Source organism: the organism of the source record quoted next, unplaced genomic scaffold (genome assembly GCF_019419815.1).
Source record: "Pyrus x bretschneideri cultivar Hongxiangsu unplaced genomic scaffold, Pyrus_bretschneideri_v1 Contig3, whole genome shotgun sequence".
Lineage (NCBI taxonomy): Eukaryota > Viridiplantae > Streptophyta > Magnoliopsida > Rosales > Rosaceae > Pyrus > Pyrus x bretschneideri.
In genome coordinates, this window is record NW_025999612.1 from 3,937,169 (window position 1) to 3,952,086 (window position 14,918).

The following is a 14,918-nucleotide window of genomic DNA, read 5'->3' on the forward strand; positions in this document are numbered from 1 at the left end:
TACGCTGTAAGTAATCACAACTCCTAAGAAGATGCAATATATACTTCTAGATATCCTTTAGGATTTTACCGGCTTAGAACGAGGATTCTATCCTAAAAAGGTCTATCTCCCCAAGGCATAAATACACCCATCTAGGGTTCGTCTCTGATAACGCAATCTTTATACTTGAATTCTCTTGCCCGTGGCTTGAGTCTAAAACAGTTCATTAACTTGACCGTCAGAAAGCCTTTGGCCGACCCCTCTCTCCCGTCCTAGGCTTGCTCAAGGTTGTTTATTATTTTATAGGTTGTCCGTGTTTGTGCACTTCCTCTACATACGATGGTGCACGAATTTGGTTCGAACGCCTAATAATTCATTCATTTCTTCTTCCCAAGCCCTAATTTTTGTGTGCAATTGGTACCTAGCTAGCTAATAATTAAGGTTGCTCTGTGAGGATTTTTACTAGTTTTTAATGAGGGATTAGTTTCATTTTAAATATGGATTATGGCATTTTCTAGTGGTTTGATTAGCTACTGGTTATGTTTAATTTGTACCTTTTAAGAGCACTCTTTATGATGTCTAAAAACTTAACAGTTTTTAAAACCAAACTAATACCGTTTGAAACTGCTCCAAACCGAACCGTGCCCACCTCTAGATTTTTGTATAATTCTACACAAGATATTTGTCATTCCATAAGTTTAAAACAACATAAACCACATAAATTTCTTCGCAAATCTGGGCCTATTATCCTCCATCCCTCTTCACTTAATGCCACTGTAGGTGCCTCACTTCAATTCTTCAACAACCCTTGACAAAATCAAACCCGAAATCACCTTCTCCCTTTCTCTTCATGACCTGATTCTAATGCTGCTACAAAAAAAATGCCCTTTTCCTTCGTACAAATTGATTCCAACGAGTCCTAGGAAGTGAATTGACAAAATTGTAACCCTATATAAGGTTATGACCAAATCTAGCCCTAGTTAATTATAAGGAAAAATTAACTTAATTACCTAAGGATATATAGAATTTTCTACATCACTCATCAACCTGATTAGTGTTTTCAATTACAAGCAAAATTAGATCTAATTTGAATTAAACTGAAGAGGGGAGGGTTCGAACTCAAATTCTTTAATACGAAGGCTCTAACTGGAACAATTAATCACATGCAAGTGATTAGTTGTTGTAGAAATACTTGCTCCACCGCTCCAAAATATGTTAGTTTTTCTTCTAGTAGTGGCTCTGCCAGTATTACGCATGAGGTTTGGTAACCGATAGGCCACATGCATGCATGAAATTATTTCTCTTGCTTGAGCCTTTATTCCTTAATTAGTACTTCTGATTTCAAGAATTAAACTCGAGTAGGAACATTGCATCCATTTATACACATCATATCTATACTTTGTTTTCTATACGTAATCGTATTTCACAGTATAACAGTTAAAAGTATTACGTAAATATAGGTTTCCTGAAACCTGAAACTGCAAGTTTCTTCCTTCAATGCCAGGCTGATGGGGGGAAGCTTTAGCTAGTCATCATTACCATCACTACCAGCACCACCGCCACCATCACCACATCATCACCACCATCGTCATCATCATCGATTCATCATCATATTTGTCGTTATCATCATCATCAAGCCTCTTATAGATATGATGGGAAAGAAGACAATATATTAGCTGATCTCAAATTAGATAAAGTTGGTCCTTCAACATTGTCCCAAAAATGAAAGTTGTTTGATGAACACTGTTGAGCCTGGCGGGAATGTACCAATGGATTCAGCTCCTGTGTAGCACTTTGCAAGCACTCCATTGAAATCTCTTCTTCCTCATCAATATTGCTACATGACTCCACTTCAATAGGAACCATGTTATTGTTTCCAATGCTTGACCCTAGGAGGGATGGTAGAATCTGTGCATCCATATTATTGTTTGTAAATGGTGCTGTAGAAGAAGGAAAGGCTTGAACTTGATGCTGTTGCTGCTGATCCAAAATCCATGTTCCGTTGTTGTTCGAATTATTCGACCTGGCAAGTGGAAAATGCTGATCGGCTGATTGTACATTAGTGTTGTTGTTGGTAGTCTCATCAAGTGAAACAGCATCAAACATGAATAGAGGGTATGGAGAAGGGTATAGGATTTGATCCCTAGCTGCTGTAGGTTTTGTAATAAAATTTTGGTTCATAAAAACTTGTTGGTTTGGATAACTGCAACCCATTTGATAATTGTGCTGATGATCAAGATTTGAAGGAGATGTGGTTGGTGGTGAAGAAGGCTTTTCTAGCTTCTTTTTAATCCATGAATTCCAGTAGTTCTTTATCTCATTGTCGGTTCTTCCGGGTAGGCATTTTGCTATATGCGTCCATCTACAATTTATTAATTCATGTTAGAGTGATAAGAGGTACCGACGATCACATCCCCAATTAAAGAATCATGCAAGGTACTAAAGATCAAAGGAAAACAAATTTCAAAATTTTCATCTGCTAACAATGTTTGTGACACTAGAATTGTAAGATATTAAGATCGAAGGAAAACTAGACTCACCAAAATAATAAGGTGCATGAATGACAGTGCTAGCTGAAACAAGTAAGTTTAACCTTTTCAGGAAAAGAAACTAAGCCCTAGTTTGGTACTGAGATGATTCTGAAAAAAAAGTGGCTATCAAAAAAAGCTAGGAGCTTTTTTATGTTCGGTAAACATTCAGCTTCAGTTTTTTTTTACAGTTTTGGATGAAAAAAAGCCAAAAACACAAAGCTGCAAAACCCAGCTTTGAAAAACCAGTTTTTTTCACATTTGTTTTACATAAAAGTTTATCAAACACTATAATACTGCTTTTTTTTTTTTCAAAAGCACTTTTACAAAAAAGTTCACCAAACACTCTGTTGCTTTATTTTACAGCTGCTTATTCTCACAGCACAACAGAAGCAGTTTTTTTTTTTTTTTCAAAGTACAACAATACCAAACCAGCCATTACTTTAACAACTAAATTCGGATTAATCCAGTTACTGGCAATAGCTAACTAACCTTTTAATCTAAGTCTTTTGAATCCAGAACCTAGTATACTCTTACTCATCTACCTTACCACTAGGCTAACCGCAATGGCTTAAATCAACCCAATATTTAATTATGAGGTGAAACCTCATATATAGATAGCTTCAATTTACTCTTCTGGATAACACGTTGAGAAATTAAAATGATTTTGGGGCTAGGAATTAGTCATGTTTGTGGTTCGGGAGAATGCAAAAACCCTAAAGTAAGAATAATTAGAATGCAAATTAATGTAGGGTAACTCCAATTTGCACCTGTTTCCTACAACCCCATGAAGTCTAATAATCAATTTCTCCTCCTCTGGTGTAAACCCTCCTCTTTTGATATCAGGCCTCAAGTAATTGAGCCATCTCAAGCGACAGCTCTTACCGCACCTTTGAAGCCCTAAAAACCACACGCACACATATAAACGTCAAAACCCTAATCACAAAGTTAATTCATGCAAAGTTTTGTACGTATATATGAGAGAGAGAGAGAGAGAGAGAGAGAGAGAGAGAGAGATCAGGACCAGCTTGCTCAGGAACTTTTCTCCAACAGCCATGACCATATGTGGTGATGTATCTAACGAGCTTTTCATCTTCCTCAGGGGACCAAAGCCCTCTCTTAACCTTTCTTTGTTTGCAACAATAGTGGTGACCCATTTGGTAAATATATGCTCCTCTACTTTTTTTGGTTGCCTGATCAATCCAGAGTCTGCATGGGAATTGAAATTCAGATGGCTCTTGCAATCGTTGGGTCCCTCTCTCACAGCCCTTTTAAAAGTAAGAGAAAGTACAAATGGGCCATCTTCTCCAATAAGATGGGACCCATGTTAAGACACCGGAGCTCCATCTAACCCTATATTGACACCCCATCCACTTTGATAAATTTGATCTTAATTTGTACTTGTTTGTAACATCTTGTTTTTAGTTTTTTTTTCTTCTATTACGTTTAACGTGGAAGCGTGAAATTGGCTTTATTTTGGAATACTTCGAAATTAATTTCTGAGCCTTATTTGTGTAACAAATTATACAATTTCCAATATGGATCTTGATTACTCTCTCCTTTTCTTGTGTTAATTTATTTTATTAAATGGTTGAGAGTCAAACTACTTGTACTTTTCCTTCCTCATACATCTGTTTAGAGATCATAATGAAAATGATTAGCATCGTTGGGCAACTCCGCAATGTGATCCAATATATATAAATTGTTTTACCATCATTATGCTAATTTGAATACCTATCACAATTATTATTTACTATTATGAAGGGAGGGGTGAGTTTGAAACTACTACCGGGAAGCATGGATGGAAAACCTAAAACTCTATCCATTAGAATATTGAACCACTCTATATTTGATTATATAAGGATTATATTAAGATTACTTACTCTATATTTTAGATGAGGAACTTTCAAAGTCGTAAGGACTTAAGACTCAATTGTTAAAATTAAGTAAATGAGCACTATCAATGAACTACTCAAAGCACTACAAATGAAGCTACAACAAATGTTCTACTTTCACATATATTGATCTAGTCTTTTTCAAGTCCTCTCAAGTCCTCTATCTAAATTTTATAGTGCGCAGTGCTACTAAGAAATTTGACCAAAGTTTTATGAACTTCCAAACGCGTCAAGTAAATTTGGTTGATTCTTTGCCAGGGAATTATATATGGAGAGTTTGAACTTTCGAATGGTGATGAGGGTTGGCCCCAAAGGAAGCCCCCTCAATAAATTATTACGTCAATCATAAATGTAAAGTTAACAATTTACTTGACGAGTTTTAACCGTTTATATGTATTAAGCATGTAACTTAGATATGTTTTAATATTTTATATCAATTCTCCCGATCTCTCCCACAGAAAACTTCTCATTTTCCTCATTAATACATAACGTTGGGAATTCATCGAAGCTTTCCCTTATACTTAATGCAAACAAAGTTTTGTTTTGAACGGGAGAAAGCTTTGTGATGCACAAAGTTAATTTGTTTCCAAATAAAAAGGGTTGTTGAGATTGTTTGTTGGAGGTCCTATTTGAAAAAAAAAAAAAAAAAAAAATGGGATAGTATAGTTGCGGTACCTGGTCCCTAACTATTATAGATTCAAACCTTATGCATTTTAAATTTTTGATTGAAGTCCCTCTCCTACTACATAAATGACATAATAATAAAAGAGATGCAATAATACCAATAAAGACTCAACGGTTTTTTTTTTTTTTTTTGCTTTCATTTAGACTACCAATTTAATTATTCAAAATTGCTTATGGGTTTTGATAAAAAAATAAAATAAAATAAAAAATTAATAATAATTCCTTATGGGTGCATTCTAGATTATTAAAAAAAATTGGATTTTTTTATTATTTTTTATTTTTATAAAATGAGTACATTTATATAATAAAATTTGGCTACATTATATATATATATATATATATATATATATTTGGTACATTTATATAAAAACGTGGATACATATTATATAGAAAACAATGGGTACATTTTATTTAAAAAAAAATGGTACATTTTAGATTAAAAAATAAATAGAATTTACATTAAAAAATGGTACTTACAAAAAAAAAATAGGGATACATTTTACATATAACAAAGTGGTACATTTGTTAAAAAAATGGGTACATTATAAATAAATTATGGGTACAAATAAAAGGTTAAAAAGATTATGGGTACAAATAAAAGTTTAGAAAATGAGGGACAAAAAAAAATTAATATATGGGTACAAATTAAAATTTAAAAGAAAATTGGTACAAATTAAAATTTAAAAGAAAATTGGTACAATTTAAAAAATGATTGCAAATTAAAAATGGGTACAAACTAGAAATAGAAATGTATGATAAAGAGTTTAGCCATAAATATAATATGTTAAATGTAACATTTCTAACACTAGATGAATATATTTAAAAATAAAACTTAATTATCTTGACATGTAAATATTTTGTTTTTGAATATATTCATCTAGTGTTAGAAATGTTACATTTAACAATGGATCTTGATCAAAATTTGAAAACGAATAAGGTTTTAATCAATGGAGTAGAAAAAATAGGGATGAAAACCTAATTTCTCTAAAAAAATATTGATAGAATTATCTGTTGATACTTCGGAATTGATTTGTGTCACAATTTTTTGTGCGCACTAGAAAATTTTAGAATTTTAACAGAGTAATTAGTTGTATGCATAAGCATTTTATGCATATCACATAAAACTGCCTATCACATAAAAATGTTGTTTAGATATGTCTTTATGTGCCAAAAGACACGTTTACTTCACCATATGAATACCTTAATTTTTTTTTGTATAATTATCGTATCGGTAACGTGGTATTACCAATCTACTCATGTCATAATAGATTATTTTATTTATTAATATTGTATATAAAGCATAAAATATCAATCATGTCATTTCATCCACTCATATTATAATATGTAAATTAGTAACATCTCATATTGAAGTGATCATGACACTTCAAAACTTCTCATGAAATATGTGAATTCCATGTCCTACACTGTAGTATTCTAGCCATACCCGTAACTTTTTAACCTCGCTCTGCTATCAATTCCTAGTAGAAACAAAGTTTCTAGTTGGTTGCAGCATCTAATATATATATGTACACACACACACATACATCATTTGTATTAGCATAAAACAGAGCTCTCAAACACTACAACCTTTAAAAGATGATTCAGCTAGCTTGTACGTGCAAAACCCCAGCTCTGTTTCTGATTACTAGCCTTCACTCATACGTGTGCAAAAGACATTTTTTGAATCATAACGTATTACATGTGACTTACACGTTTTAAATGTATTTATATGCGTGAATTGCTTCAATAATTTTTTTTATGACAAAGAGAAAGTCAAATATTTGAAATAAATGAATAATATTAAACCATACTAGAAGAAACGCCTCATAAACCAATCAAAGCAGCTGAATCCACATAATAAAATCAGTCTTTCAATTTTCATCTACATTTTATTGAATTTACCTTAAGAATAGAGAAAGTAATATTTAATAAACATTGAATCACATTATTGATAGTCTATTGTGAGGCTAAGCCTACTCCCCTCTCCCTTAGTGTAGATAACATCATTTGTTTAAAAAAAAAAAAAAAAAAATCATTTGACAACTAATTGAATCATATTATTATGTGCGTGTGAACAACCTTTTTTTATAACTGGCACCACACGCCTCTTAAGTGTTTAACAATAGAGAAAATAATATTTAATAAACAACTGATTAAATCACATTATTGTGCACGTGCAAAAGGCTTTTGTTTTTTTATCACCAGCAGTACGTGTCTCTTAAGATGTTTTGAATGTGTTTTAAAATAGAGAAAATAATATTTAATAAACTACTTATTGAATCACATTATTGGTAACCCATTGAGAGGCTAAGTCCATCCCCTCCCCTTAGTGTAGAATCGTTTGTTCGAAAAAATAAAAATAAAAAACAATCATTTGACAACTAATTGAATCACACTATTATGCGCATGCGAAAAACGTTTTTTTTATAATGGGTACTACACGTCTCTTAAGATGTTTTCAACGTGTTTAAAAATAGAGAAAATAATATTAAATAAACAACTGATTGAATCACATTATTGTTAGCCAATTGTGAGGCTAAGCCCCCTAATGTAAATAATAACGTTTGTTAAAAAAAAAAATAATCATTTGACAACTAATTGAATTACATTATTATGCGCGTGCGAATGACCTTTTTTATAACCGGCACTACACGCCTCTTAAGATGTTTTGAATGTATTTAAAAATAGAAAAAATAATATTTAATATACAACTAATTGAACCACATTATTACTAGCCTATTGTGAGATACTAATTATTAAAAAAACTGTACAAAAACAATTAATCATTAAAAAACAATGTTTATATGATGAAAATAGCCCGGCATTATTTTGAACTGCTTTTGAATTTTTTTGTTTTGAGAACATTTTTGTCCAAATTTTTTTAGTGAAACCGTGACCCTAAAAATGGGTCAGCTAGCTTTATATATAGAGATTATGATGACTAATTAGTGTTTCCGATAAGATTTTTAATTAATCACATCGCGCCACATGTCACAATCTGTTTACAATTTTTTAGGATAGATTTCGATCAGATTTTTAACGAATAACGGCATGTCACGTGACATTATCTACAACCTAATCCTTTCTGAATCCTCCATATAATCCACCATCCATCCTCAGAAATCTCACACCAATTTTCTCAAGATCTCTATCATTATTCATAATTTCTGCTTCCTTCTTATAATGTCTTATTCTTACAAAAATTGTATCATTAGTCATTTTATTGGAAAAAAATTGGATTGAAACTAAGAGAAAGATAGGAATGTGGTTGAAAGTAGTTGAGAAAATATGAAATTGTGGTATAAGGTAAAAGATAATGAGAAGGTATTTATAGAAAAATAAAATAAAATTTCTTTTTTTTAAATTTTTCAAATTTTTTTTTCGGATTTTTATTAATTTTTTACATTTTTAAAATTTTTTTACATTTTTAAAAAAAATTTTATTCACATAATTAATCTCTTTCGTTGGATTAAAAAAAATTGAATTTCAACACTCGAGATTGCGCCATGTGGCACAACGGTAACATTTCAAAATTTTAAACTGTTTTTTCTTTTTATTTATTTATTTATTTATAAAGCCGAATAACATGGACTGTTGATCTCAGATCCAATGGTTGAAATTGAATAAGGTTTTTAAATTTTTTTTTTTTACTTTGGAAATCCAACGGTCCATAAATTGTTGCCATTCAAATCCAACGGACATGGGGAAGCCACGTGGCCTCCCCAACGGTAACATTTCTAAAACACGCCGCGGGCCCCAGGTTTGAAACCTTGTTGGACAACACATGCCCACACGCACTTGAAGTGCACGTGCTTGACGCAAAAAATATATAAAACGTGGCTGACGTCGCTCAAACGTCAACCTTGCATCACATGGCCTTCGGGTTCTCGGGCCGGCCACTCATGCCGGGCCTCTCCTCCAGACATGCTCGGGCTCAATCGCTAGCACACGCTGGACCTCATTGCTCGGGCTATCTGGCCTTATTTGAGAGCCATTCCATCGGGCTATTGCCCACGATGGAACAACTCTAAGATATTGGTCAAATTCTTTAAATTATATTATTTTTAATAATTATTCTGACTTTTCACTAAAACCCCTAACTGTCACATCATATAATGACTTTGTCGCATCATTTAACTAGTGATTCATGGGGTTTTATTTTTACTTACTGTGGTTTGGCCCCCTCGGTTTGCACTTGTTCTTTTGTAATTTGTCCAGGAAAAAAGAGAAGCATTGAACTCTAATCAAAATCAGCCATTTCCATTGCTGGTGATGACTTGCGAGACCATTATTCGACAAATAATGAAAAGAACAAAATTATCAGTTAGTTGCAAATAATGAAACTTAGGAGTGACATTGTATTAATTAACTTAAAATACTGCACCAACTGGCTTTTAATATATCCCTTTTTTTTTAAACAAAACCAAAAAGCTATATATGTTTTCTTTCTTCACATAAATTGATCCATTAAATATAGTAAGTAGGGCCAAGTGCGGCATACGTCTAACTAGGTCATTTAGTAAATACTAGCAAGAGTGTCTGTGCGATGTTGTGGGTTTTCAAACTATACAAAACATGTAGAAAGTTTTAAATTTATATATGATATACCATACTACTTACATACATGTGGAAAATGTAGTTACAACACTATCTACAACAAGGAACAATGAGTACCATTGGACTTCCTTAATCTAATGGGCTTGCTTTCGTTTTGCTTAGCATCGTTGACTGAAATCAGGAGATAAATAGAAAAAGAATTTCAGAAAATGTTTGAATTATATATAATTACTAGTAGGAAAAACTATTTGCATGACAAAGCATATTCCTTCGCGCAATGAGACCTTGCGCAACGATGAACAAATCTTCGTCGTGCAACGTTGTGCGGCGAAGAGCTTCGTCACGCAAATCTAATAAGAAAAACGCACAATTTTTTTTTTTTTTTTTTTTTTTTTTTTTGTGGGAAAATAAATGCGTGACGAAGCTTTTCCCGTTGAAGCTTTGCGCGACAAAGTCTTGATAGTGCAAAGGTTGTTAAGTTTCTAGGGTAGCACATTCAACACTTGGGAAACCAAGGAACACTAGCGCGAGGCTTCGTCATGCAAGTTACAGTCAATTTTCAGTCAGAGCATTCAGTGCATGTGAATCAACAGGAATCTGCATTGTATTTTGTGAGGGTCTTTGCGCGACAAAACCTTCGTCGCACAAAGGACCTAGCCTTCCTACAAATATGCACTTCTGCTCTCCTTACTCTCCACAATTTTGTCCGCCTTATTCTTCACAAGTTTGTTTATGTTGAGATGGAGGATAAAAACAATGATCAGAGCATGACTAACGCCGACCCGAATGATTTGAGGCAGCATTTTCAATTCGCGCATGCGATTGCTATAGCCATGCTAAACAATTGTCCTACTGCCGAATGATGTTCTTGGAAAGATGTGCCCAAGAAGGCGAAGAAGGCAATGATGGATGAATTATTAGTAAGTATATTATTGATGGATCAATAATTAATTTTGTGAAACTTTTTGTTATATGTTAGAATTAATTATTTGCATATATGTGTAACAATGTAAGTATACTCTTGATGATGATACGAACGAACAATTGATGAAGTTGATTGAGGATGCATTGGAAGGAGGTTACAATAGGTGGCATTATGAAGTCCAGCGGAATGGAGGACCATCGAAATAGTAGTTTTAAATTTAAGGTTTTTTTTTTATTTTTTATTTTTATATAAGTTATGTATTTGGACTTAATTATGTTTTAATTCATGTTTGATTATTTAAATGAATGAATGGAATATAATATCAATTTATTTAAGGTATTAGTTGAATGGAATATAATACCAATTTATTTAAGTTATTAATTGAATGGAAAATAATATCAATTTATTTAAGGTATTAATTATTTAGTGTATTAATTGAATGGAATATAATGTCAATTTATTTAAGGTAGTAATTATTTTTAAAATATATATTGTAACATCTCACATCGCCCAAGGGAGTGGATCCTCACCTTATATATATATTCTCATCTCTACCTATCACGAGGCCTTTTGGGAGCTCACTAACTTCGGGTTCCTTAGGAACTTTGAAGTTAAGCGAGTTTGCGTGAGAGCAATCCCAGGATGGATGACCCACTGAGAAGTTCTCATGTGAGTTCCCAGAACAAAACCGTGAGGGTGTGGTCATAGCCCAAAGTGGATAATATCGTGCTACGGTGGAGTTGAGCCCAGGATGTGGTGGAGGCCCGAGACGGGATGTGACAATTTGGTATTAGAGCCAATCCCTGGCCGAAAGTATGCCAACGAGGACGTCGGGCCCCTAAGGGGGGTGGATTGTAACATCTCACATCGGCCATGGGAGTGGATCCTCTATGCTTTATATGTATATTCCCCTCTCTACCTAGCACGAGACTTTTTGGGAGCTCACTAGCTTTGGGTTCCTTAGGAACTTCGAAGTTAAGCGAGTTCGCGCGAGAGCAATCCCAAGATGGGTGACCCACTGGGAAGTTCTCGTGTGAGTTCCCAGAAGCAGACAATATCGTGCTACGGTGGAGTCGAGCCCGGGATGTGGTGGGGGTCTGGGCCGGGACGTGACATATATTATAACTGAAAATTTGTTTATATTATGGAATATAATATCAATTTATTTAAGGTATTAATTATTTAATGTATTAATTGAATGGAATATAATATCAATTTATTTAAGGTAGTAATTATTTTTGAAATACATATTGCGCGGCAAAGTCGTTGCTGTGCAAACCCTTGCGCGACAAAGGTTTCGTCGTGCAAGTGGCGATCAATTTTAGGTCAATATATTTGGTGCATCTGAATCAGAGAAATAAATACCGTATTTACTGCAAGTTCTGGAAAAGGTTTGCCTTGAAATTTTTTCATTTGTATAGCGTTTTTATTTAGCTTTAGTATTATGAAAATATTTTTTGTTGACAGACAACAAGAAAAGAGCTGCGGTGCAGGTCCGACATACTTATGGTGGGAGTCGTTACCAAATCATTGCTGATGAAATAATAAGGACTGTGAAGTCAAATAAGCGCCCCAACATTTCGTCTGATGTAGGAGCAATGGTGCGTACCAAATGTACTGCAGATTGGGAGTCTTGGAGACCCATCCTCGAGAAGCTGAAGATGCACATGATTGATGAGTTAGCTGTATGTGTTAATTTCATTAGTCAAATAATAATTATGTTTGTTAAATATAATATAATAATGAGATTTTAATTTATTAATTTTTTGCATGACAGGCCAATTGGGACATTGACAAAAGTGACCCAAATTTGATGAAGGTTATCGACAACGTGTTCAAGTCGAGATTCCGGGAGTGGAAGTTTGTTAATGAACGCGCTGCAGCACAACAACAAGAATCATAAAACCAACGGCAGATGAGTAGAATAGTATCTAACTCCACAAATAAACAAAACCCATATCAAATAATTTTAAAAAATTAATAACAACTCCAGAATTACGTTCCAAGACATGGAGACTCCGAGTAGGCTTCCAATAATGATTTGATCGATAAGAAAATCGTTGTAGGTCATGGGATATCACTTTGGGATTTTCATGGTTTACCTTTTCTTTTAAAATGGGTTAATACTTGATCATCCTGTCCTCCAACCTTCTGGTTCTCAATCTTCTGCAAGAGGATTGAAATCAGAACCATTAAGTTTCAGAAAAAAAAAATTTAAAAAAAAAAAAAAAAAAAAAAAAAATCAAGAAAAAAAATGGTGTCTCCTACTTCGAACAATGAAAATGCAAATATTTGATACCAATTATCCTTGGACGTAAAAGAAGGCAAGCGTGGACTGCTTACTCAAGCTCAATCGAAGTTGAACAGGTCAGAGATGGAAACAGAAGCCAAGGAGGAGAAATAACGGTCAAAGCCGAATTTGTGGATGAGGCAAGTTCGAGAGCCACAAACAAAAACCTAAAAAAACGAAAACCCAGGGTGAGCCGAGTTCCAGAGCGATAGATTCAGATTTTTTTTTTTTTGAATATATATACAACTAATTTACCATTCAAGCATATTAGTGGAAAACAATTAAACCGTAAAATTAACAATTAAATCTTAGGAAGACCAAATTTCTTATAATTCAAAAAACCCATATGAAAACTGTAAACAGTCAGCGTTAAATCTATACCTTGAGTACATGATGATGAGGTCGCGAGGTATATGCCAACGGTGAAGGCTAACGTAAATTTAACAAAATAGATAAGAATTGAGAAACATGAAAATGTTGTGAAATTAACATCAAAATTTAACAAAAAATCGAGATTGCACCTCATCGTTATTACTATCCGGTGGCGGTTCGGTCTCCATCTCACTCACTCTACAAACAACCTCCCGCTTCCTGAAAAATCTAAATTAATCACAATAGTCAAATTCCAAATAGAAGAATAACAATAATAATTTGATAATTGTTTGGTGGGATTATACAGAGAAAATCTTACCTCGAAACCCAGTGGAGCTTCAAGCTGTTTCAAGGACGATGTCTTTTTTGCCAAGAATAGGTTCCCGAAGCAAAATAGGGCTGAAAACGAAGATCATAGCAAGAACTGCACTGCGATAAGGGGACGAAATTATGGAAGCAAATGAAAGAGCCCTGCTTTTCCAACCTTCTTCCCTGCTTTGCTTGCTTTTTCAATCCTTGGATCCCTAGAAAATCACCAGATTATAAATTTCTTTTGTAAATAATTTTTTAAAATCTAAAGCAAGATAAATTGCTTACCTTCCGTAAAGAGGGTTATGGAAAATGTGTGGATCACTAAATCATGAAATTATCCAAAAACCCTATATCGTAGAAAATTGAAAATTTTAGGTAATCAAAAGCTCAAGAATTTTATATAGAAGAACTAACTTTCAAATAATTAAATATATAATTACGGGAGAAACGACGCCTGTGTATGGAGGTGCTTAAATGAAGGGGAGAGAGAGAGAGAGAGAGAGAGAGAGAGAGAGAGACAGTGGAAGAGAGAGAGAAAGACAGTGGAAGAGAGAGAAGCTCCGAAATTGGGAGGAAGAAGTCGCGAGTAGGTTTTTTATTTTTAGTTGCTTCGGCGAAGGAAGAGGTGGAAGAAAAGAAGAAGAAAGAGAGAAATGAAAGACACTTCAGTATCTTCCCTAGAAAACCCGATAGCCACGCACGCGCAACACACATGACCAAGGGTAAAATGGCCATTCCACTATAAAATCCCACCAAAATCAGAAAACATTGAAGAAAATGAAGGCCAAATCCGTCCGCACACTATAGATATATATATATATATATATATATATATATATATATATATATATATATATATATACACACACTTTGTATAAGCCTCGAACACCCCCTCAATTTGATCAAGGAGTTCACTCTCTATGTGAGTAACTAATCAATTAGAGATATGTAAGTAAACTATGTTGCTTGTGGGTTCTCTAAAGAAATCATTCCAAATTGGCTAAAGTTGAAGCCTCTGTAGTTGACATGAATCGTACTTAGACTCTAGAATAGTATGAGAAAGCTGGCTCACGAGTAAAGTAAAAAACTGAGATGTTGATCTTGGAAAAAAAAAAAATTGTCCATTTCTTGGCAAGAGGTTTGAGCCTTGTTATGAGAATATCTTGGTTGCCATTTGAACTGCCCATGATCACTTGTACATTAAATATAAACTGACTCCTCTGTAGAGGTTATGGAATCCAAAGTTTTATTAGGCTGAACATTTGCTTCTATGTGCATGTATGCCATTATTAGAATAGTGTTAAAGACGTTTTATGATGTCTTCAAGGTACTACGGAATTTAAGTTTATTCCATCCCTATGTAATTCAGGATCCAA

The 14,918-nt window shown here is 33.8% G+C and overlaps 1 protein-coding gene and 1 long non-coding RNA gene across 3 annotated transcripts; both read right to left on the minus strand.

Annotated features, from left to right (window-relative positions):
- Positions 1 to 1,620: 1,620 nt before the first annotated feature.
- LOC103953426 (MYB-like transcription factor EOBI) lies at positions 1,621 to 3,664 on the minus strand. Its single transcript, XM_018648948.2, has 3 exons — positions 3,532 to 3,664; positions 3,278 to 3,407; positions 1,621 to 2,341 (listed from the first exon to the last, which is right to left on the minus strand). The coding sequence occupies exons 1-3, from the start codon at positions 3,662 to 3,664 to the stop codon at positions 1,621 to 1,623; spliced, it is 984 nt and encodes a 327-aa protein (XP_018504464.2).
- An 8,386-nt stretch (positions 3,665 to 12,050) lies between these two features.
- Positions 12,051 to 14,154, minus strand: LOC103953386. Of its 2 annotated transcripts, XR_007260337.1 has the most exons (7): positions 13,983 to 14,154; positions 13,828 to 13,889; positions 13,550 to 13,754; positions 13,380 to 13,458; positions 13,240 to 13,287; positions 12,912 to 13,025; positions 12,051 to 12,734 (listed from the first exon to the last, which is right to left on the minus strand). It is a non-coding gene; the product is annotated as an uncharacterized LOC103953386 (long non-coding RNA). The 2 variants fall into 2 exon arrangements; XR_001953639.2 differs by lacking the exon at positions 13,983 to 14,154 and having other exon boundaries at positions 13,828 to 13,972.
- Between the last annotated feature and the right edge of the window lie 764 nt (positions 14,155 to 14,918).